Source organism: Rattus norvegicus, chromosome 1 (genome assembly GCF_036323735.1).
Source record: "Rattus norvegicus strain BN/NHsdMcwi chromosome 1, GRCr8, whole genome shotgun sequence".
Classification (NCBI taxonomy): Eukaryota; Metazoa; Chordata; class Mammalia; order Rodentia; family Muridae; genus Rattus; species Rattus norvegicus.
The window spans coordinates 149,353,297-149,376,518 of NC_086019.1; the positions used below are offsets into that span (position 1 = coordinate 149,353,297).

At 36.4% G+C, this 23,222-nt stretch overlaps 1 protein-coding gene across 1 annotated transcript; it reads right to left on the bottom strand.

Moving 5' to 3' along the window:
• Positions 1 to 20,299: 20,299 nt before the first annotated feature.
• On the bottom strand, positions 20,300 to 21,250 carry Or14a258 (olfactory receptor family 14 subfamily A member 258). Its single transcript, NM_001000694.1, has one exon. It carries the CDS (start codon positions 21,248 to 21,250, stop codon positions 20,300 to 20,302), a length of 951 nt encoding a protein of 316 aa, NP_001000694.1.
• Between the last annotated feature and the right edge of the window lie 1,972 nt (positions 21,251 to 23,222).

Sequence of the window (23,222 nt, forward strand, 5' to 3'; positions counted from 1 at the left end):
GAACACTCTTATAGAAGAAGGGGAAGAAAGGGGAAGGGGTAGGTTAGGGTGTTTATATCTGTGAAATCCGGAAAGGTAATAACATTTGAAGTGTAAATAAAAAGATGCGCAATAAAAAAAAATTAAGACTGGCAATAAAAAAATATTTAAGGGGTTGGGGATTTAGCTCAGCTGTAGAGCACTTGCCTAGCAAGCGCAAGGCCCTGGGTTCGGTCCCCAGCTCCGAAAAAAAGGAAAAAAAATTTAAACTCGAAGTAATTCACATTCTAAGTGCATTTCATGCGGGTGGTGTGCAACATGCCTCCATGTAGACAAAACAACAATATAAATGTGTTTACGAATAACTATCATGTTTACACACACACACACACACACACACACACACACACACACATATATATATACATATATATAAGAATGTGTAACATCAAATAAAATAAAAAGAGGTCATGAAATTGAAAGAAAGTAGGAAGTTCATAAGGAAGGATTTAGAAGAAAGGGAATCGAAAATGTATATAATGATATTATAATATTAAAACAATTAAATAAATAAAATGTTTTCAAAAAAGCATTTCCAGGAAATTTTTACACTAGTCACACATGCATCTACTATATACATAATAAGTACATAAATATATTAATATTGTTAAAAATATTGTAAAACTTAAAATATGAAACAATTGGCATATATTTTAATTCTTATATGTTTTCTATAATTTTATATACATTTGTGCACATTTCAAAAATATTGAATAAATAAAAGAATGTTTTATGTAAAATGTGAAACCTAGGTTGTACAGAAGTACAGTGATTTCTTTTCTGCTTTATATATGACATTTTAGTCTATCACAGTCCATGGCATTGCCATCTCATTTGAAATAAAACTATTAAAAATCATTATTATACTTTGATTATCTTACTTTTAGAGTAATAGATGCTGTCTTCATACATTCTCTTAATGAAGTTACTGATTGTTTCTCGGGTGTAAAATGTAAGACGGATTTTTCTTAAATCATCAGTACTTCAATTTGGAATTCCTTTTCTACCTTAATATCTTTCAAACTGAAGTAAAAAATTTCTGGGAAATCCATCTGTAGTGAAGAGAAAAGTGTTTGGATATTAGTCATGCTCACAGGACACTCACTCAGTATTTTTCATTACTCAAAAATGAGAGGGAAGCTCTCACTAACTTTGCAAAATCAAAGTCTTACAGATAGTCCAGTCAAATATTCCTATGTAGTGATAAAAGGATGTCTATACATATGTAAAAGTCCAGTCCTGCATTTGTAAATTGGCTAGTTTTGTCCTTTATCTATCCTGTGGGCATCCTCCTGAGTGCAAAGGCTCTGAAAACACAGTGTTAATTAGACAAAATGCCCAGAGGCAATTTACATAGGTAATTCTTTTCAGAGAACTGTTAAAAATGGACCCAATTAAATTTCAGGATTAAGGTAGGCTGAAGGGTCATATAAGGTTATACTTTAGACAACTGAAAGTGTATAGATGATGATGGATGTAATGAAATAGTTCTGAAGCACAAGGATATTCTCATTCATCTGAAATATGTGTCTGGAATTTGCACAGAGCTCAGTACATTATTGTGTGTCTTTCGTATCTCAAACCAATCAGATTCTTCCTTTGTTTCTATGTTTCTATGTCTCATGGACTCATCTGTCTGTCTGTTTGCTTCACTGTCTCTGCTACCCTTCCTCTCACGCTACCCCAACTCCACCCCTTATTTTCATACTGACATGTTAATCTGTGAGAGATAATGAAAGAAAAGGATGGCAATCAACCCATATATATATATATATATATAATTTCATATGTATACATAAATATTTCCTATTTATTCATTTTATCTTTAAAGATCTTTATACATATATGCATATATGTTTCATATATATACAAATGTATGTAAGTATACATATGCACTATTTACATTTCAAATGTTATTCCCTTTTCCGTTTCCTGGACGTAAACCTCTAATCCCATCCACCTCCCCTTCTTCTATAAGAGTGCTCCCTTCCCCATCCACCCCCTCTTCCCACCCCGAACATTCCCCTACACTGGGAGTCCAACCTCAGCAGGACCAAGGGGTTCTCTTTCCATTGGTGCCTAACAAGGCCGTCCTCTGCTACATATGCAGCTGGAGCCATGGAGCCATGGTTCAGTCCACGCATATTCTTTGGCTAGTGGTTTAGCCCCTGGGAACTCTAGTTGGTTGGCCTTGTTGTTCCTATGTGGTTGCAAGCCCCTTCAGCTCTTTCAATCCTGTCTCTAATTCATCCAACGGGGATCCTGTTCTCAGTTCACTGGTTTCCTGCTAGCATGCACTTCTGTATTTGACATGCTATTGCTGTGCCTCTCAGGAGACAGCTATATCCAACTCCTGTCAGCATGAATTTCTTAGCTTCATCAATCTATCTAGTTTTGGTATATATATATATATATATATATATATATATATATATATATATATATATATATATATATATGCTGTATACACATCATGTGGGGCAGGCTCTGAATGGTCATTCCTTCAGTCTCTGCTCCAAACCCTGCCTTCTTATCCCCTCCTATGAATATTTTTTTCTCCCTTTTAAGAAGGAGTGAAGCATCCACACTTTGGTCATTCTTCTTCTTGAGCTTTATGTGGTCTGTGTATTGTATCTTGGGTAATTCGAGCTTTTGGGGTAATATCCATTTATAAGTGAGTGCAAACCATGTGTGCTTTTCTGTGATTTGGTTAAGTCACTCAGAATGATATTTTCTTTTTTTTCCCCATTATTTATTGGATTATTTTTAAATTTACATTTCAAATGTTACTCCCTTTCCTGGTTTCCCGGACATAAGTCCCTATCCCATCTCCCTTCCACTCTTTTATATGGGTGTTCCCCTCCCATCCACCCTTCTTCCTGCCTCCTCACCCCTAACATTTCCCTACACTATGGGTTCATTTTCTAGTTCAATCCATTTGCCTATGTATTTTATGAAGTCATTGTTTTTGATAGCTGAGTAGTATTCCATTGTGTAGATGCACCACATTTTGTGTATCCATTCATCAGTTTAAGGGCATCTGGGTTCTTTCCAGCTTCTGGCTATTGTAAATAAGGCTGTTAGGAACATAGTGGTGGACATGTCTTTGTTGGTGCATCTTTTGGGTATATGCCCAAGAGAGGTATATCTGGGTCCTCAGGTAGTGCAATGTCCAATTTTCTGAAGAACCTCCAGACTGATTTCCAGAGTAGTTGTACGAGTCTGCCATCCTACTGACAATGAAAGAGTGTTCCTCTTTCTCTACATCCTCCCCAGGATCTGTTTTCACCTGAGTTTTTAATCTTAGCCATTTTGATTGCTGTGAGGTGGAATCTCGGGGTTGTTTTGATTTGCATTTCCCTGATGACTAAGGATGCTGAGCATTTCTTTTGTTACTTCTCAGACATTCGATATTCCTCAGCTGAGAATTCCTCTGTATACCATTTTTTCACATGGTTATTTCACTTTCTGTGGTCTAAATTCTTGAGTTCTTTGTATATTTTTGATATTAACCCTGGAGATCTAGAATTGGTAAAGATCTTTTCCCAATCTCTTGGTTGCCATTTTGTCTAGATTTTATCCCCCTCCCAGTTCACTCTCTGACTGTTCTGCCTCCCATACCTCCTGCTCCACACCATGTTTCCTCAAGGATGTTCCCACCCACCTACACCCCACCCCATCAGACCTGCCCACACCCTGGAACCTCCAGTCTCTTGAGGGTTAGGTGTATCTTCTTTGACTGAGCCCAGACCCAACAGTTCTCTACTGTATATGTGTTGGGGGCTTCATATCAGCTAGTGTATGCAGCTTGGTTGGTGATCCAGTGTCTGAGAGATCTTTCTAAGGTCTACATATATTGAGACTGCTATTCTCCTCCTCAGCTTCTTCCAGCTTATCCCTAATTCAACTACAGGGGTTACCGGCTTCTGTCCATAGTTGGGTATAAACATCTGTATCTGACTCTTTCAGCTGCATGTTGGGCAGTCATGATAGGCAGCTTTTTGTGAGCACTTCATAGCATCGATAATGGTGTCAGGCCTTGGCACCTCACTATGAGCTTTGTCAGATGAGGAGTTAGTGAAGATTTTTTCCCCATGTGCAGAAGGTTGATTTGTCTTTTTGAATATGTCCTTTGCCTCACAGAAGCTTTTCAGTTTCATGAGACCCCATTTATCAATTCTTGATCTTAGAGTATCAATTCCTGATCTTAAAGCATGAACCATTGGAATTCTGTTTAAGAAATTTTCCCCTGGGTTGGGGATTTAGCTCAGTGGTAGAGCGCTTGCCTAGCAAGCACAAGGCCCTGGGTTTGGTCCCCAGCTCCTGAAAAAAAAAAGAAATTTTCCCCTGTGGCAATGAGTTCAAGGCTCTTTCCCACATTCTCTTCTATTAGATGCAACGTATCTGGTTCAATGGTGAATTCCTTTATCCACTTGGACTTGAACTTTGTGCAAGGTGACAAATTTGGATCTATTTTTATTTTTCTACATGCAAACTGCCAGTTAGACCAGAACCATTTATTGAAAACACTTTCTTTTTACATTGTATTTTTTGGCTTCCCTGTCAAAGATCAGGAGTCAGTAAATGTGTGGTTTTATTTCTAGGTCCTCAATTCTATACCTTCAACCAACTGTCTGTCTCTGTACCAATATCATGCAGTTTTTAATCAATATTGGTCTGTAGTAGAGCTTGAGGCCATGGATGGTGATTCTTCCAGCAGTTCTTTAATTTTTAATAATTGTTTTTGATATTCTGGGTTTTTTCCCTTTCCAGATGAATTTGAGAATTGCTCTTTCCATGTCTCTGAAGAATTGTGTTGGGATTTTGATGGGGATTGCTTTGAATTTGTAGATTGCCTTTGATAGGATTGCAATTTTTACTATGTTTATTTTGCCAATCCATGAGCATGGGAGAGCTTTCCACCTTCTGAGATCTTCTTCAATTTTTTTCTTAAGAGACTTGAAGTTATTGACACACAGCTCTTTCACTTGTTTGGTTAGAGTGTCTTCCAGATATGTTGTATTATTTGTGACTATTGTGAAGGGAGTTGTATTTCTAATTTTTTTCTCACCCTGTGTTGTTGTAAAATTATAAAAAAAAATGGCATTCCAGATATCACCTGGTATCTGCACCAAAATCCCGTGGGAGGGAGGGCTAAACCTTCAGAGGGGCAGACATGCCTGGGAAGGCAGAAGAGACTACACTTTGCCCACATTTCTGACTCCAGAGGAAAACACCTAATGCCATCTGGGACACCAGTAAACGAGGGCACCAGGAAAAGGAAGTACAGGCCCTCCTGGTTGCCACCCTCACATAGAGCTCAAAAGCAGCCCCCAACAAGCAACTCGAGCCACGAGACCACAGGTAAGAACAACTTTTCTGTTCCAAGCGAACTGCCTGGTGGACTCAGGACACAGGCCCACAGGAATAGCTAAAGACCAGAAGACAGGAAAGACTACACGCCCAAAAGCAGAATTCTCTGTTCCCACAACAAGCTGAAAGAAAACAGGAAAACAGGTCTACAGCATTCCTGACACACAGGCCTATAGGACAGTCTAGCCACTGTCAGAAATAGCAGAACAAGGTAACACCAGAGCCAACCTGATGGCAAGAGGCAAGTGTAGGTATCCAAACAACAGAAACCAAGACTACATGGCATCATCGGAGCCCAATTCTCCTACCAAAGCAAATACTGAATATCCAAACACACTAGAAAAGCAAGATCTAGATTTAAAATCACATTTGATCATGATGATGGAGGGCTTCAACAAAGACATGAAGAACTCCCTAAGAGAAACGCAGGAAAACATAAATAAACAAGTAGAAGCCTACAGAGAGGAATCACAAAAATCCCTGAAAGAATTTTAGCAAAACAAAATCAAACAGGTGAAGGAATTAAAAAATGGAAATAGAAGCAATAAGAAAGCACAAAGGGAAACAACCCTGGATATAGAAAACCAAAGGAATAGACAAGGAGCCGTAGATAAAAGGATCACCAACGGAATACAAGAGATAGAAGAGATTCTCAGGAACAGAAGATTCCATTGACATCATCGACACAATGGTCAAAGAAAATGTAAAACGGAAAAAGCTACTGGTTCAAAACATACAGGAAATCCAGGACTCAATAAGAACATCAAACCTAAGGATAATAGATATAGAAGAGACTGAAGACTCCCAGTTCAAAGGAGCAGTAAATATCTTCAACAAAATCATAGAAGAAAACTTCCCTAACCTAAAGAAAGAGATGCCCATAAATATACAAGAAGCCTACAGAACTCCAAATAGATTGGATCAGGAAAAAACTCCTCCCGTCACATAGCAGACAAAACACCAAATGCACAAAATAAAGAAAGAATATTAAAAGCAGTAAAGGAAAAAGGTCAAGTAACATATAAAGGCAGACCTACCAGAATCACACCAGAATTCTCGCCAGAATCTATGAAAGCCAGAAGATCCCGGACAGATGTCATACTGACCCTAAGAGAACACAAATGCCGGCCCAAGTTACTGTATCCTCCAAAACTCTCAATTTACATAGATGGAGAAACCAAGATATTCCATAACAAAACCAAATTACACAATATCTTTCTACAAATCCAGTGCTACGAAAGATAATAAATGGTAAAGCCCAACATAAGGAGGCAAGCTACACCCTAGAAAAAGCAAGAAACTAATTGTCTTTCCAACAAAACAGAGAAGAAAAGCACACAAACATAAACTCACATCCAAATATGAATATAAGAGGAAGCAATAATCACTATTCCTTAATATCTTTCAACATCAATGGTCTCAACTCTCCAATAAAAAGACATAGATTAACAAACTGGATATGCAATGAGGACCCTGTTTTCTGCTACCTACAGGAAACACACGTCAGAGACAAAGAGAGACACTACCTCAGAGTGAAAGGATGGAAACAACTTTCCAAGCAAATGGTCTGAAGAAACAATTTGGAGTGCCATTCTAATATCAAATAAAATCGATTTTCAACTAAAAGTCATCAAAAAAGATACGGAAGGACACTTCATATTCATCAAAGGAAAAATCCACCATGATGAACTCTCAATCCTAAATATCTGTGCTCCAAATACAAGGGCACCTACATACATAAAAGAAACTTTACTAAAGCTCAAACACACATTGTACCTTACACAATAATAGAAGGAGATTTCAACACCCCACTCTCATCAATGGAAAGATCATGGAAACAGAAATTAAACAGAGATATAGACATACTAAGAGAAACCATGAACCAAATGGAATTAACAGATATTTATAGAACGTTCTATCCTAAAGCAAAAGGATATACCTTCTCACCACCTCATGGTACTTTCTCCAAAATTGACCATGCAATTTGTCATAAAGCCGGCCTCAACAGGTACAGAAAGATAGAAATAATCCCATGTGTCCTATCAGACCACCACGGGCTAAAGCTGGTCTTCAATAACAATAAGGGAAAAACGCCCACATATACATGGCAGTTGAACAATGCACTACTCAATGATAATCTGGTCAAGGAAGAAATAAAGAAAGAAATTAAAGACTTCTTAGAATTTAATGAAAATGAAGGTACAACATACCCAACCTTATGGGATACAATGAGAGCTGTACTAAAAAGAAAACTCATAGCTCTGAGTGCCTACAGAAACAGCAGAGAGCACATATAAGCAGGTTGACAGCACATTAAAAGCTCTAGAACAAATAGAAGCAAATACACCCAGGCAGAGTAGAAGGCAGGAAATAATCAAACTCAGAGCTGAAATCAACCAAGTAGAAACAAAAAGGACCATAGATAGAATGGACAGAACCGAAAGTTGGTTCTTTGAGAAAGTCAACAAGATAGATAAAGACTTAGCCAGACTAACGAGAGGACACAGAGAGTCTGTCCAAATTAACAAAATAAAAATGAAAAGGGACACATAACTACAAAATCAGAGGAAATTAAAAAAATCATCAGATCCTACTACAGAAGCCTATATTCAACAAAACTTGAAAATCTGCATGAAATGGACAATTTCCTAGACAGATGCCAGGTACTGAAGTTAAATCAGGAACAGATAAACCATTTAAACAACCCCATAACTCCTAAGGAAATAGAAGCAGTCATTAAAGTTCTCCCAACCAAAAAGAGCCCAGGTCCAGATGGGTTCAGTGCAGAATTCTATCAGACCTTCATAGAAGACCTTATAACAATACTATCCGAATCTATTCCACAAAATTGAAACAGATGGAGCACTACCGAATTCCTTCTATGAAGCCACACTTACTCTTATACATAAACCACACAAAGACCCAACAAAGAAAGAGCACTTCAGACCAATTTATTTTATGAATATCCACGCAAAAATACTTAATAAAATTCTGGCAAACAGAAACCAAAAGCACATCAAAACAATCATCCACCATGATCAAGTAGGCTTCATCCCAGGCATGCAGAGATGGTTTAATATATGGAAAACCATCAATGTAATCCATTATATAAACAAACTGAAAGAACAAAATCACATGATTATTTCATTAGATGTTGAGAAAGCATTTGACAAAATTCAACACCCCTTCATGATAAAGGTCCTGGAAAGAATAGGAATTCAAGGCCCATACCTAAACATAGTAAAAGCCATATACAGCAAACCAGTTGCTAACATTAAACTAAATGGAGAGAAACTTGAAGCATCCCACTAAAATCAGGGACTAGACAAGACTGCCCACTCTCTTCCTACTTATTCAATATAGTTCTTGAAGTTCTAGGCAGAGCAATCAGACAACAAAAGTAAATAGAGATTGGAAAATAAAGTCAAAATATCACTATTTTCAGATGATATGATAGTATATTTAAGTGATCCCAAAGTTCCATCAGAGAACTACTAAACCTGATAAACACCTTCAGCAAAGTGGATGGGTATAAAATTAACTCAAATAAATCAGTAGCCTTCCTCTACACAAAAGAGAAACAAGCTGAGAAAGAAATTTGGGAGTCGACACCCTTCATAATAGACCCAAATAATATAAAATACCTCGATGTGACTTTAACCAAGCAAGTAAATGATCTGTATGATAAGAACTTCAAGACTCTGAAGAAAGAAATTGAAGAAGACATCAGAAAATGGAAAGATCTCCCATGTTCATGGATTGGCAGGATTAACATAGTAAAAATGACCATTTTACCAAAAGTGATCTACAGGTTCAATGCAATCCCCATCAAAATCCCAATCCATTTCTTCAGAGAGTTAGACAGAAAAATTTGCAAATTCATCTGGAATAAAAACCCCAGGATAGCTAAAACTATCCTCAACAATAAAAGGACTTCTGGGGGAATCACTATCCCTGAACTCAAGCAGTATTACAGAGCAATAGTGTTAAAATCTGCGTGGTATTTGTACAGAGGCAGAGAGATAGACCAGTGGAATAGATTTGAAGACCCAGAAATGAACCCACATACCTATGGTCACTTGATTTTTGAGAAAGGAGCCAAAACCATCCAATGGAAAAAAGATAGCATTTTTAGCAAATGTTGCTGCTTCAACTGGAGGTCAACATGTAGAAGAATGCAGATAGATCCCTGCTTATCACTCCGTACAAAGCTTAAGTCCAAGTGGATCAAGGACCTCCACATCAAACCAGATACACTCAAACTATAGAAGAAAAAGTGGGGAAGCATCTCGAACACATGGGCACTGGAGAAAATCTCCTGACCAAAACACCAATGGCTCATGCTCTAAGATCAAGAATCGACAAATGGGTTCTCATAAAACTGCAAAGTTTCTGTAAGGCAAAGGACACTGTTAGGACAAATTGGCAACCAACAGATTGGGAAAAGATCTTTACCAATCCTACAACAGATAGAAGTCTTATATCCAAAATATACAAAGAAGTTAGACCGCAGGGAGACAAATAACCCTATTAAAAATGGGGATCAGAACGGGAGGTTTTAGAAGGGGATGAGGAGGGATTACGAGGATGTTGGCCCTGAATCTGGGAAGGGGAATAGCAATCGAATTATAAGAAATACTCAAGTTAATAAAGATATAAAAAGGAAAGAAAAACAGGAAAAAATATAAAAAACAATGGCTTTCTTTTACCTCGCTAGGTCTGGAACCATAGTGCCCCAAGATATCTGGTAGATATCTTGCCAGAATCACAAATCCCAATTCCGTGGCAGCCCAATGCCTCTGCTGCCACAGACTCTCCCAAATTCTCCACAAGAAAGATCACACAACAACCTCTGAACCAATTTATAAGATATAATTGCCCGCCTAAACATACAAGCCCTGCACTAATTCATCCCTTAAGGATATTCATAACAACCTGTAAATACACAGAGTAGAATCTTAATGTCAGTTTCCATGTTCTCTCCTCAGCTACCCTGCAATCTCCTCCAGTCTCCTATCCTTTCCGATCCAGGCTCCTCCACTTCCCTCAAACTTTTCTCCTGCCCATCCTTCCTTCTCATCCAATGACAGGCTTCATTCGATCTTGTACCTGCCTCACCTGTATGATGAGATCCTCCCACACCATGTTTACCATTTGTATAAAGGAACGTTACCTATTTATTTGAGTTAATTTCATATCTAGGCACTCAGTTGAAGTTATGTATCAGCTGTAGAAGGTCCCTGGTAGAATTTTTGGGGTCACATATGTATACAATCATATCGTATGCAAGTAATGATACATTTACTTCTTTTCCAATTTGTAACGCATGATCTCTTTTTGTTGCCTTATTATTTTAGCTAGAACTTTGAGTACTATATTGAATAGATATGGGGAGAATGTGTATACTTGTCTTTTTCCCCATTTTAGTGAGGTTGCTTCAAGTATCTTTCCATTTAATTTGGTATTGGCTGTTGGTTTGCAGCAAATTTCTTTTATTATTTTTAGGAATGGGTCTTGAATTTCTGATCTTTCCAATGCTTTTGACACTTCTAATGCTGTATTTTGTCAAATGTTTTCTCAGCATCTAACAATCATGTAATTGTTTTCTTTGAGATTGTGTATATAGTGGATGAAGTTAATGGATTTCTGTACATTGAACCAATCTTATATCCCTAGGATGAAGCCTACTTCACCATGGTGATTGATGGTTTTGATTTATTCTTGGATTTGATTTGTAGGAGTTTTATTATATTTTTGCATCAATATTCTTGAGCGAGACTAGTTTGAAGTTCTCTTTTATTGCTGCATTCTTGTTCGGTTTAGGTATCAGAGTAACTGCGGCTTCATAAAATGAATTAGGAAGTGTTCTTTCTGTTTCTACCTCATGGAACACTTTGAGGAGTATTGTTATTAGATTTTCTTTGAAGTTCTAATAGAATTCTGAACTAAAGTCCTCTGGATCTGGGCTTTTTCGATTGGGATGTTTTTAAAGAATTCTTCTAATTTCCTTAGGGGATACAGGCCTTTTCAGAAAGTTTACCTATGCTTGATTTAACATTGATATGTGGCAGCTGTCTAGAAAACCACTCGTTCCATCTAGATTATCCAGTTTTGCTGAGTATAGGCTTTTGTAGTAGGATCTAATCCCTTTTTTAATTTCCTCATTTTCTGTTTTTTTGTCTGCCTCTTCATATCTGATTTTGTTAATTTAGATAGTGCCTCTGGGCCCTTTAGTTAGTTTTGCTGGGGTTTATCTATCTTCTTGATTCTCTCAAAGAACCAACTTTTGGTTTTGTTGATTCTATGAATCCTTGTCTTTGTTGCTATTTCGTTGATTTCCACCCTGAGTTTGACTGTTTCCTGCCTTCTGCTCTTCTTGGGTGTGTTTCCTTCTTTTTGTTCTATAGCTCTCAGGTGTGCTTTTAAGTGCTTGTATAGGGTCTCACCAATTTCTTTCCCAGGGCACTTTATGCTATGAATTTTCCTCTTAGCAATATTTTCATTCTGTCCCATAAGTTTGGCTATGTTGTGTCAACATTTTCACCGAATTCGAGGAAGTCTTTAATTTCTGTATTTCTTCCCTGGTCCTGTTATTACTGAGTAGAGAGTTGCTTAGTTTCCACCTGTATGTGGGTTTTTTGTTGTTTTCATTCTTATTGAAGACCAGCCTTAGGGCATGGTGATTAATTAAATCTTCTTGCATCAGTTGAGGCTTATTTTGTGCCTAATGATAAGGTCAGTAACCAGGAGTTACTTCTTTTGTTTTAGGATGAAATGCTCTGTAGATATCTGTTAAATCCATTTGGTTTATAACCTGTATTAGTTTCACTGTGTCTCCATTTAATTTCTGTTTCAATGGCCTGTCTATTAGTAGGAGTGGGGTGTTGAAGTATCCTACTATTATTGTGTGTGTTTCAATATGTGTTTTGAGCTTCAGAAAAGCTTCTTTAATGAATGTGGCTGTTCTTGCATTTGGGGAATAGATATTCAGAACTAAGACTATCTCAGGATGATTTTTTTTCTTTGATGAATATGAAGAGTGTCCTTCCTCATTTAGCTTGATAATTTCTGTTTGAAAGTCTATTTTGTTGGATATTAGGATGGCTACTGCAGCTTGTTTCATGGGACCATTTGCTTGAAAGACCTTTTCCAGTCTTTTCTCTGAGGCAGTGTCTGTCTTTTTTATTGAGGCATGGTTCTTGTATGCAGCAAGATATTGGAATCTGTGTTCATATCTAGTCTCTTAGATTATGTCTTTTTATAGGTGTTGAGTCCATTAATATTGACAGATATTAAAGACAGATAATTGTCAGTTCCTGTTATTTTTGTTTTTGCAGGTTGCATGTGGTTCTCTGCTATAGGTTTGTTATGAGATAATCAATATTCTGTCTTTTCTTTGATGTAGATACACTCCTTGTGATGCTGTTTTCCTTCCAGAGTTGTCTGTAGGGCTTGATTAGTAGATAGATACTGTATTAGTTTGGTTTTGTCCTGGCATATTTTGGTTTCTCCATCTATTTTGATTGAGAGTTTTGCTGGGTATAGTAGCCTGGGCTGACATTTGTGTTCTCTTAGATTCAGCATGACATCTGACCAGCATCTTCTGGCTTTAGTGTCTCTGTTGAAAAGTCTGATGTAATTCTAATAGGTCTGCCTTTATACATTACTTGGCCCTTTTCCCTTGCAGCTTTTTTAATATTCCTTCTTTGTTCTGTGCATTTAGTGTTTTGATTAATATTTGATGATCTTTTTTGGTCCCATTTATTTGGTGTTCATTAGGCTTTTGGTCTTGCACTTCCCGCATTATCTGGTTATCCCTGGTGTTTGCTAGTCTGGGTGTTTCTATTTGTAGCCTGATTGTTTTGTTGCTGGGTTGCTTCAGGCATGCTAGTAGACCTTTGGCCATGGCTGTAGCAGACCTCCTGTGGGGCCTTCCAACTGTGGGGTCTTCAGAAGGGCAGAGAAACTACTGATCTGTTATTCTGTGTCAGCAGCATCTTCGGAGGCCTTCAGACTCTTGAGTCTTCAGAGGGGCAATCCTGTGTGTTGCAAGCTGTTGTTCTGTGTGAAACTGTTCTTTGGTTGTGGGAGGGTGGGGCTGGGCTACAGTCTGTGGTTTCTGTTTACCAGCTTGTAGCAGAACTCCAGGAAGGCTTTCAGTCTTCATTCAGGGTCAATTTCCGTGAATGCCTCAGAGCTCCTGGGTGGTCTTCAGACTGGGGTGATAGTTTCCTGGTTGCCTTGTGTGCCGAGGAATATCTTGAATGATTTCAAGTTGTGGTGTCTGTTGCCCAATTTCTACTGTCTACAAAACCCAGATGACTAAGGCCAGTTTAAAAACAAAATCAATAACACCTAGAGCAATATGGCACCATGAGACCAGTAATCCTACAAAAGAAAACTCTGGATATCATAATACAGAAAAGTACAAGGAAGTAACCTCAAATTATAAGGCCTTACCTTATCATAGTGAATACCTGTGGTTTAATTTAGTGAGCTAAATGATTTTTCTTGAATATAAATTTGTACCAAGTCTATTTCTCTTTTTATCTAATTATGAAAGCTCAGATTATTTCTTATTATGAAGACTTTACTTGCTATGTGTAGAGTGGGCACATTATATTCTTGATTATAACTTATTTTTACTTCTTTCTAGCAAAACAACTAAGACCATCTATTAAAAATTTCTTCATAAAATTATGTGAATTAAATCAGGGATTCTCCAGAATTATTAATTTGCCTCAGCAGCATTAATTCATGAAAGTTCACCTTTATGTTAATCTCCAGGAAATCTGATCAATAGGGTGGACTAAAGCCCAGGGATTATTATAATAATTTAACAATGACAAGAAAGGCATATTGACTGCAATAGTCTCTTTGGAACTTTGCCATTGAGCTCACATATCATAGACCATGCAAACAGTGGACTATATCCAGGAAGGTCATCTGCTAGTCTTAGCCTGTCCCCAATAGCTACTGACATTCCAAAAATCCACTACTATAATCAAACTATAATCCACTACATAAACAAAATGAAAGAAAATATGATCATATCAATAGATGCTTTAAAAGCTTTTGAAAAAATCCAACTGCCTTTATGATAAAAGTATGGAGAGATAGAATTACAGCGTACATATGTGCATGTGATAAATAGGTGTAATAGGTAGCATGCCAATAGCCAGATTCAAATTAAATACAGAGAAACGTAAAGCAATTCTACTAAAACCACGGAAAAGCCAAGGCTACACACTCTCTCATTACCTATCCAATATAGTAATTGAAGTTCTAGGTGGAGGAAAAAGAGAGAAAGAGGAGATCAAGTGGATAACAATTGGAAAAAAAAATCAAAGTCTCACTCTTTGCAATTGGTTTTTATATACAAATGACCGAAAAATATTCTACCTGGAAATTATTATATTTCAGCCAAAGGCCTGGATACAAAAATAACAAAAAAAATCAGTGTACATTTATGACATGAATACAAAAAGTTATAGAGACATTATTAATTACTACCTATTTTATACAGATTTTATATCTTGAAATATTTCACAATTTTAGGCTTCAGAAATATCAAAATTAAATATTTATCAAATATTTATATCTAGTTTCTTTTCATATTCTCATCCATGTTCATGTACACTACTAACTGTTTTTTACCACATCACTCACTTCTTGAATTGAGTGATGTCTGAGGGGCATCAGGTCTGGTGGATAGGAGACATGTTCTATTCATTTTTTGTAACTTCAAATAGTTCATCAGTCAGGTTGTTCAATTTGAGGCTTTTGTATTTTTGAAGAACATAAGATAGCTGATTATTTAAAGACATATTTCTTGACTTGTCATTCTCTACTTGTTTTTCACAATTCTGTGCATGTTAACATTCCTGGTCCACATGCTATAGAAGAATGATCTCCAGAAGCACCGCGCACAAGCCTGTCTTTATTTTTTTAGAGGGTTATGAACCATTATCATTTAATTTAATGTAATGTAATTTAATTTAATTAAATGCCATTTGTGACCTTTGGATGCAGACACTTGGATGAGAATGTACCTGTAAAATATCCTTAATACCTGAAGGTGTAAGAAAGAGAAAAGGGGATGATTAAATGAACTAATGCAAGAGAATTGGGGGAAGAACATAAAAATGTGATATAACTTTAAATAAAATATAAACATGTTAAATATTATAAAATAACATTTTTAATGATAAGGCCAACATGAAGTACTTGCTAAAGTAAACATTTATGTGAAGATTGTCACTTGAGCCATAACTTACTCAGCCATCAATCTCGTATAAGTTTTATGTAATTAAATCATGGGTTCATATTGATTTTGTGATATAAATTATCTTTTAGGGTTTGCTTGTAAAGTATCACTCACAGGCTTATATGTTTTTATACTTTACCCAAGATGAATGAGGTGTTTTGTGAGATTTTATAATAATAAGGAAGGGAAGCCTAGGTGGTACACAGACAAAAGTAGGGAAAGACCTGGAAGCTTAAAGCCTGGCCCTTCTTCTAGGGCTTTCTGCCACCTGGTCAACTAATATATGAAGAGGAGCAGTGAACACTCCTCCCCAAATGGTCAAATCCCTAAATGCAAGGCCTTTCTCTGACAAGATGCACTAGGTTGTCCAGAAAGCAGGATCCAAACTAAATCCTCCTCGACCTTCAATCTTTTCTGTCAGCCATTCTGCCACAATAGAGAGAAGAGAACTAATGTAAATTTTAGCAGGACTATATGAATCTTTGTTTTAGTTTTTCCATCCTTCTGTCCCGAAATTATTAGACCACAGAAATATCAAACATTTTCTCATTTTCAAAATCCTACAATATGCATAGCAAAATTTATAATCTTTTTATCACACCAACCATGCCATACTCCTCTATATAAAAACTGCAGGTTTTGGTTTCCTTCCCTGTTTTATCCAATGTACACACTAAATTATCTTGTTAATACTTTTACACACTGCTCTGGTTTTATCTTTCATGTGGTTATATGTTTCATTTAATGCAGTTTTTTTTAACTAATCCACATCAATTTTAAAGCACTCTTTGTTTTTTTACACATTTAAAAACACATTACTGATAATCTTAGAAAATAAATATTGCTTTCACAGTAAAAGATATACAAACTATTATGAACAATTAAATATATATGATTCTTTTTTCTCTTTCTGTCTCAGGCACTGCAGGAGCTGTGGCTTACCAAGCAGACATGGCTGAGTCCAAGAACAACACAACACACAACCAGGCTTGCAAATGGCATCAAGAAACCCCAATCACAAAGATATGAATCTCTTAAGGGGGTTGACTCCAAGTTCCTGAAGAACCTGCACTTTGCCAAGAAGCACATCAAAAAAGGCCTGAAGAAGATGCAGGCCAACAATGCAAAGGCAGTGAGTATAGGAGTAGAGGCCATCAAGGCTCTTGTCAAGCCTCAGGCCATCAAGCCCATGATGCCAAAGGACCACAGCCCCAAACTCAGGTGTCTGGCTTTCATCGCTCACCCCAAGCTTGGGAAGAAGTTTCGAAGCTACATGGCTAAGGGTCATAGGCACTACCACCAAAGCCCATGTTTCAAACCAAGGCAGAGGCCAAAGCTCCACCTAAGGCCCAGGCTTCAGTTCCAGCTCAGGCCCCCAAAGGTGCTCAGGGCCCTATGAAGGCCACATTGAAAAGGCTCCTGCCAGTGTGAAGACAGGTAGACTGCTGTGACACACCTCCCTACACACTGTTTGAAGATGACCAGTGTGCTATACTGTTTTTACAAATGAACTTGAGACAAGAAAAATAAAAAGAAATGTATGTGTATATATATACGTATATATATATCATGCTCAGGCTACAAAGCAGCACATTTTTAGTTTTAGTATTTAATTTCTGAATAGGAAAATTTGCATGTGATTTTTTTGTACAAAATACTACTATCTCATCTATTTAACTCCTTGATCTTCAACTTAATACATACAAGAAACCATTAGATATCAACAAGGTTAGAAATTCTCTCTTCAATTTGCCTTTATACTGCAGTAGTAAAATAGTCTTTGGTGATTTCAATTGTGGTGATATATGTGCTTTTTACATAGGTGTGTGTGTGTGTGTGTGTGTGTGTGTGTGTGTGTGTAAAACAATAATAATTTTTAAACATGCCAAATATTTGAAAGGAATAGGGGGAAAGACATGGGACAAACAGAAATGATATGAATATGGCAGTCACATATAAAATTATAAAACAAATAAAATAAATGTGAGAAATACATCTTTACTTTTTTCTCTACCTTGAATTGTTTTCTGGGACAGTTTCAAACTTTATGATTTTATATTAAATTCCTTGAGCATTTTGAAAGCAACTCTGTCATCATCACCAATATTCTGTTGTTTGCTTGGTTGCAATGTCTGGCTTACTGTCCTCTCTGTTATTATTAGAGACAGTGAGTTTTAAAATTTTAATATTTCTCCTATATTTATTTGTCTAAATATCTCAACTCACTTTAGGAATCTTTATTTTTATTGGAATGATGTTAAAGGCACAATATTCATGAGCTTAAAATCCACATAACTCTTAATGATGTATTGAACATATCTCTACAGGTATGGTCGTTTGTTATATGTAGACTATGGTTGAGAGGAATTACAGTGCTTCTCAATCTCATCTGCTTTGTGTTCTATTGGTGATGTTTTTGCAACCTCCTATCCATCATATTGCCTTTCATCAGTAGGAAGAGAATAAGGCAAGTGGCTTCTAATTCTTTTTACTTGTGCTTCCAGTAAAAGTTATTTGAGATTAAACCCTGAGAAAAAGATCATAGTACATGACAAGAAATGGGAGGACAAAAAGATAAAAATTAGAAGAAGTCATTTGAACTAGATCAAGGATCTATAACCTTCATGTAAGTTAGTTCAAGGTGCTCTCAGTAAATCAAAAAAAGTTGTGTTTTAGTTAATATCACAAATATTTTGAGGATGTTTGACAAGGAAAGTTAAATGACTTTCATTCTATATCCTTGGTATCATCAATGAACTAAGTGATAACCAGACCCACAAGACCAGAAGGCAAAACTTTATTTGTAAATTGAGCCCTGAACATCAAATAGCAGAAAGAGAGAGAGAAAGTTGGGGGGGGCAGAGAGACAAAGACAGAGACAGAGAGGGATACTTTAACCATGTTAAAGGGTTTTATTTTTGGATCAGCTTATACTAGGAGTCTCTGGATTCTTGTAATTTTTCTCCTTTGTTTCAATTTAGATATTGAGATTACACTGATGTTCAATCAACCAAAATTATGTGCATCTAGACTTTGAAGTCGTGTCAAGCAGAGTCAGTTCATTTTCCTATAAGTTGTGCTTATTATCATTAAGTTTCACTAGTGGAAATGATTATACAGATGATTGGATGAAGGTTTTAGGGAACTATATATGTCTAGGATTTTATTGTTGGCAGTAGTTTTAGAGACAATAGCGTGTATCCCAGACTGGTGAGTACATTTGTTTTATGACTTGAGGATAGAAAAAATGATTTGTCTCAATGTGTATATGACTATGATGAGATAGGATATACAGTAGATGCACATTGCTTCAACCCATGACTCTCATCTAGTAACTGTTAGTCAAAGTAACATAAAATAATGTTAATATAATTGACAGTGGCTATATCATATGAAATCCTAATGAAAAATATTTTATTTTTTGAGAAATGGAAACTAATTAAATATAAAGACAAAAATTATCAAGTAAACATATAGAATCTTCAGAGAGTTCATAGATCTGAAAGAATATCTTACTTGTTTGAAAATAATGGTAAATTCACCTCAAAAAAACTTTATATGAAGAATGATTTGTGTTCAATTGTAGTAGGTTCCTTAGAAGCTTTGTATACACTGAGGAGTACATACACTTGCACATATTTAAAGATGATACTTTTCTGCATTCCAGGCAGGCTGAAGAAAAAGCATAGTTGACCAGTATCTTAATTTTTCCTGTGGAGAAACAAAACCTACCCACATCACATAAAGGACCAAAGAAAAGTTAAGGTAATTCTACCTATGTCCAACTTGATGAACCAATATGTTTAAAAGATTATTTCCCTACAGGAGGATAGAGGACACAAAGACATCCACAGCAACCAAAATCTTCCAGGCCCAGTATTAGTGAAAGCTTACAGTAGCTGTTAGCTTGCTGTTCAATGAACAAAGTTTAGATAGCTTCACCAAACAGAAGACCCCTTTACAGGGTGGTAGAACAGTCAGTCTCCTCTCCCTAGCAGTAAACTTTTATAATATGGAAAGGGGTTTTGCTTTTTTCAAACTCGCAATTTTTTAAAATTATTTCTACTCTTACCTTAGACTTGTGAGCCTGCATTCATTCACATGTCAGGAATAGATTCAGGAGGAAATATAGAAATATCACACTGACTTCCAGTTCTCCTGTGTGTTTCTAATAATATACTCAACATGAGTGACTACCATTTATTGTTTATAACTTGTATCATATGAACTTCCTCCAGGTTTGTTTTGCCTTAAGCACTTGACATTGCTTTAAGGATTGGGCCAAGTAGACCTTCTGTTAGCTTCTTGCCCTTTCTTTCTAATTACTAGAAAGACTAGGACAGAAAACAAACATGAATTTACCTTAATTTTTCTCTTCTCATATTTAATTATGTGGTTGTTATTTTTGATTTGTCTTTATTTCTAAATAAAAAGAAAATGTGTTTTCAAGAACCAGATATTGAACCTCGGCATAAAAAGAAAATGATCAACACTTTAGAAATTTATATTCCCCAAAGAGAACAGCTTTGTCATAGAAGTGCAGATACTATTGCCTTTAAAAGTCAAAAATTACGAAAACTTGCTTGTAACTTGTGAGACACTTTAACACTGACAGAAATGCTAAACTGTTAAATAATATGAATCCCTTGGACAGAGATTTTGCTGTAACCTCCTCAGAGAACACTTGACCTTACTGTTCCTCAGGCTATAAACTACAGGATTAAGTGCTGGAGGCAGCAAAGTATATATCACAGAAAACAGTCTGTCTGTAATTGAAGGTACATCTGAAGGTCGCTTCAGATAGACAAAGCAAGCAGTGGCAACAAAAACAGTGAAAACAGTGAGGTGGGGAATACAGGTGGCAAATGCTTTGGACTGACCTTTAGTGGTAGGAATCTTCAGAACAGTGGAGATAATATAAAAATAGGACATCACAACACAGAGAAAGCAGGACATGCATAGACACATGCCAATTCCAAGACTTATATAAATGATCATGAGTGATCCAGAGCAGGAAATTCTTAGTAATGAGGGGATATCACAGAAAAACTGAGGGATCACAATGGAGCTACAGAAATGCATGGAAAATGTGCTACATGTATACATGGCTCCAAAGAGTACTCCAGTAGCCCAGGAAACACCCACCATCAGCACACAGTTCCCACTACTCATGATGACCTCATAATGCAGAGGACAGCAGATGGCAACATAGCGGTCATAAGACATTGCTGTCAGTACAAATATCTCTCCTGCTGAAAAAGAAGTCATTAAAAGTATCTGAAAGGCACAGCCCACAATGGAAATGTAATTGTTGTGAGTTAGGCTATTGATGATGAACTTTGGGATTGGGGTGGACACAAGTAAGATATCAAACAGGGACAGATTCTTCAGGAAAAAGTACATGGGTGATTTGAGTTTCAGATCCAGAGTGATGAGAGTGATGATGAGGAAGTTACTCATTATGACTGCTAGGTACATTACCAGGAATAACAGCCCACATACAGTCTGTAGCTCAAGAACATCCGAGAATCCCATAAGGATGACTTCTGTTATTCTAGTGTTATTGGTCATTCTCGATTTTTCCCATGGTCTGTCAAGTGGGGGAAATGAACAAAAACTGACATAGTTCCAAATAGTTACACTGATGTGTATAAATGCTCTGTGGGAATGAGGCCAGAAAACTACATAGGTACTTTTGCATTGTTAAAGCCACTACTTTTTCTTTCTGCAAGGTGCTACTTTCTCTTGACATGTAAGTTGTACTATCTTATCATTTATGACAATTTATTGTACTATGTTTGTTACAAATAATTAGAAAATCATAACAAACCTATATGCTGCTTTTTCCAGTTCAATTACTGTCTATGTGAAACAGCAATTGTCCAGTAGGCAATAAACTGCAGAACAAAACCCTAGTCTCATTCCCTTCACTGTTTTATTTCCTTTGTCCTAATCTTGGGTCAGAGCACTGATCAATTTTGCACAGCCATATTTACCATTCAAAGGGCTTTCCCCTGATGTTAATAATTGTCTTACTTCAGGGCCAAAGACAAGATTGCCAATTGCTACCTTCTGTCATGTATTTGGTACCTTTTGATTGGCACCTGGATGTTTTCATTTATTAATATGAATAAATTGTCTCCCTTCCTATTGTCTTTCTTTAACAGGATCTTTCATGCAAATCCTTTTGCTGTGATGCCTCTTAAACAAGATTTATTATCTCCTAAGCAACAGTTTGTCAACTGTACAGATCATAAATCTGATAGATAAACACCTATTTATTAGCCGTGCAAATGAATATAACCCTTCATATTACAACCTGTTTTCTCTAGATCAAATGGCTATTGATAAGGTGCTGTATGTCCAGAACTGAGATCATGACCAATCAGACTACACTTTACCAGGAGAGCTTGAGAACCCATAGCTCTTATCCTTCTTTTCCTAATAGCTCTTGAGTTCTTCTTACTACTTTCAAATACATAGTTATTGTATATGTTCACATTTATCAAACTCCTTCCCTGACTGTTAAATTTCTTTCATTTGCTTTCTCTGATAATTAAGCATTTCTAATTTGCATTAAGTCTCTAAAGCCAAACTTCCCAAGGCATAATGTTTTCTTTAAAAAGATCTTAAAATTTCTTTGTTTATCACTTTACATTTATGTGTTAAAAAGCGATGTGCTATAATTGTAAACTCTCAATTACTTAGTAAGAAAAAGAAACAAAAATACATAAGAGAATGTGAATTACAAGGAGAGAAAAAAGAATATGGGAGGATTTACAGTGAGATAAGGGAAATGAGAAAATGTTGCAACTAAATTATAGTTTCAAAAATACAAATGAAAATAAAAGAGAAAAAAAATGAAGAAAAAAAAAAGGTGAGTGGCCAGAGACTTTGCTCAGCTGTTAAAAGCACATGCTGCTTGTGGAGACCATGTCAGTTTCTAAAATTAATTTTGTGGTTCACAATTTGCTGTAACTCCATTTCTAAGGAACCTAATGCTTAATTCTAGCATCTATAAGACATAGTCAGACACAATGTATGTAAGCATAAATGTAGAAAAATACAGATACACATGAAATAAAACTAATAAATATGTGTTTAAAAAGATATACAGTTAGAAAATTTTTGAATTATTCAACTACAAACATTTGTAGTAAAACATGTCAGAATTTCCTGATGTTTTGTTCATAAAGGAATCTTACGACACTACCAAACCAAAATACTTCCTCCACTTGTTCCTCTGTATTTCTCACATGTTTTGTGATATTCCTTTTTACTAAGATCCACATATTCTGATATCCTGTGGATACTCAAGCTCTGTCTGTAGTTACATTGCTGGTTACTAGGTTTAGTTATTGGCATACTGTTGATTGAAAAGTAATACAAAATGACAAATACATTAGGCATAGAACAATTGATATTGACAAAAATAAGGAGTTCTGTGGGGCAGTGGAAAGCTTGTGCTCCTGAGGATGTGCAAAATATAAGCACTTGAAAGTATTATAAAAGAAATAAATCCTAGGAGAGTAAGATAATTGAG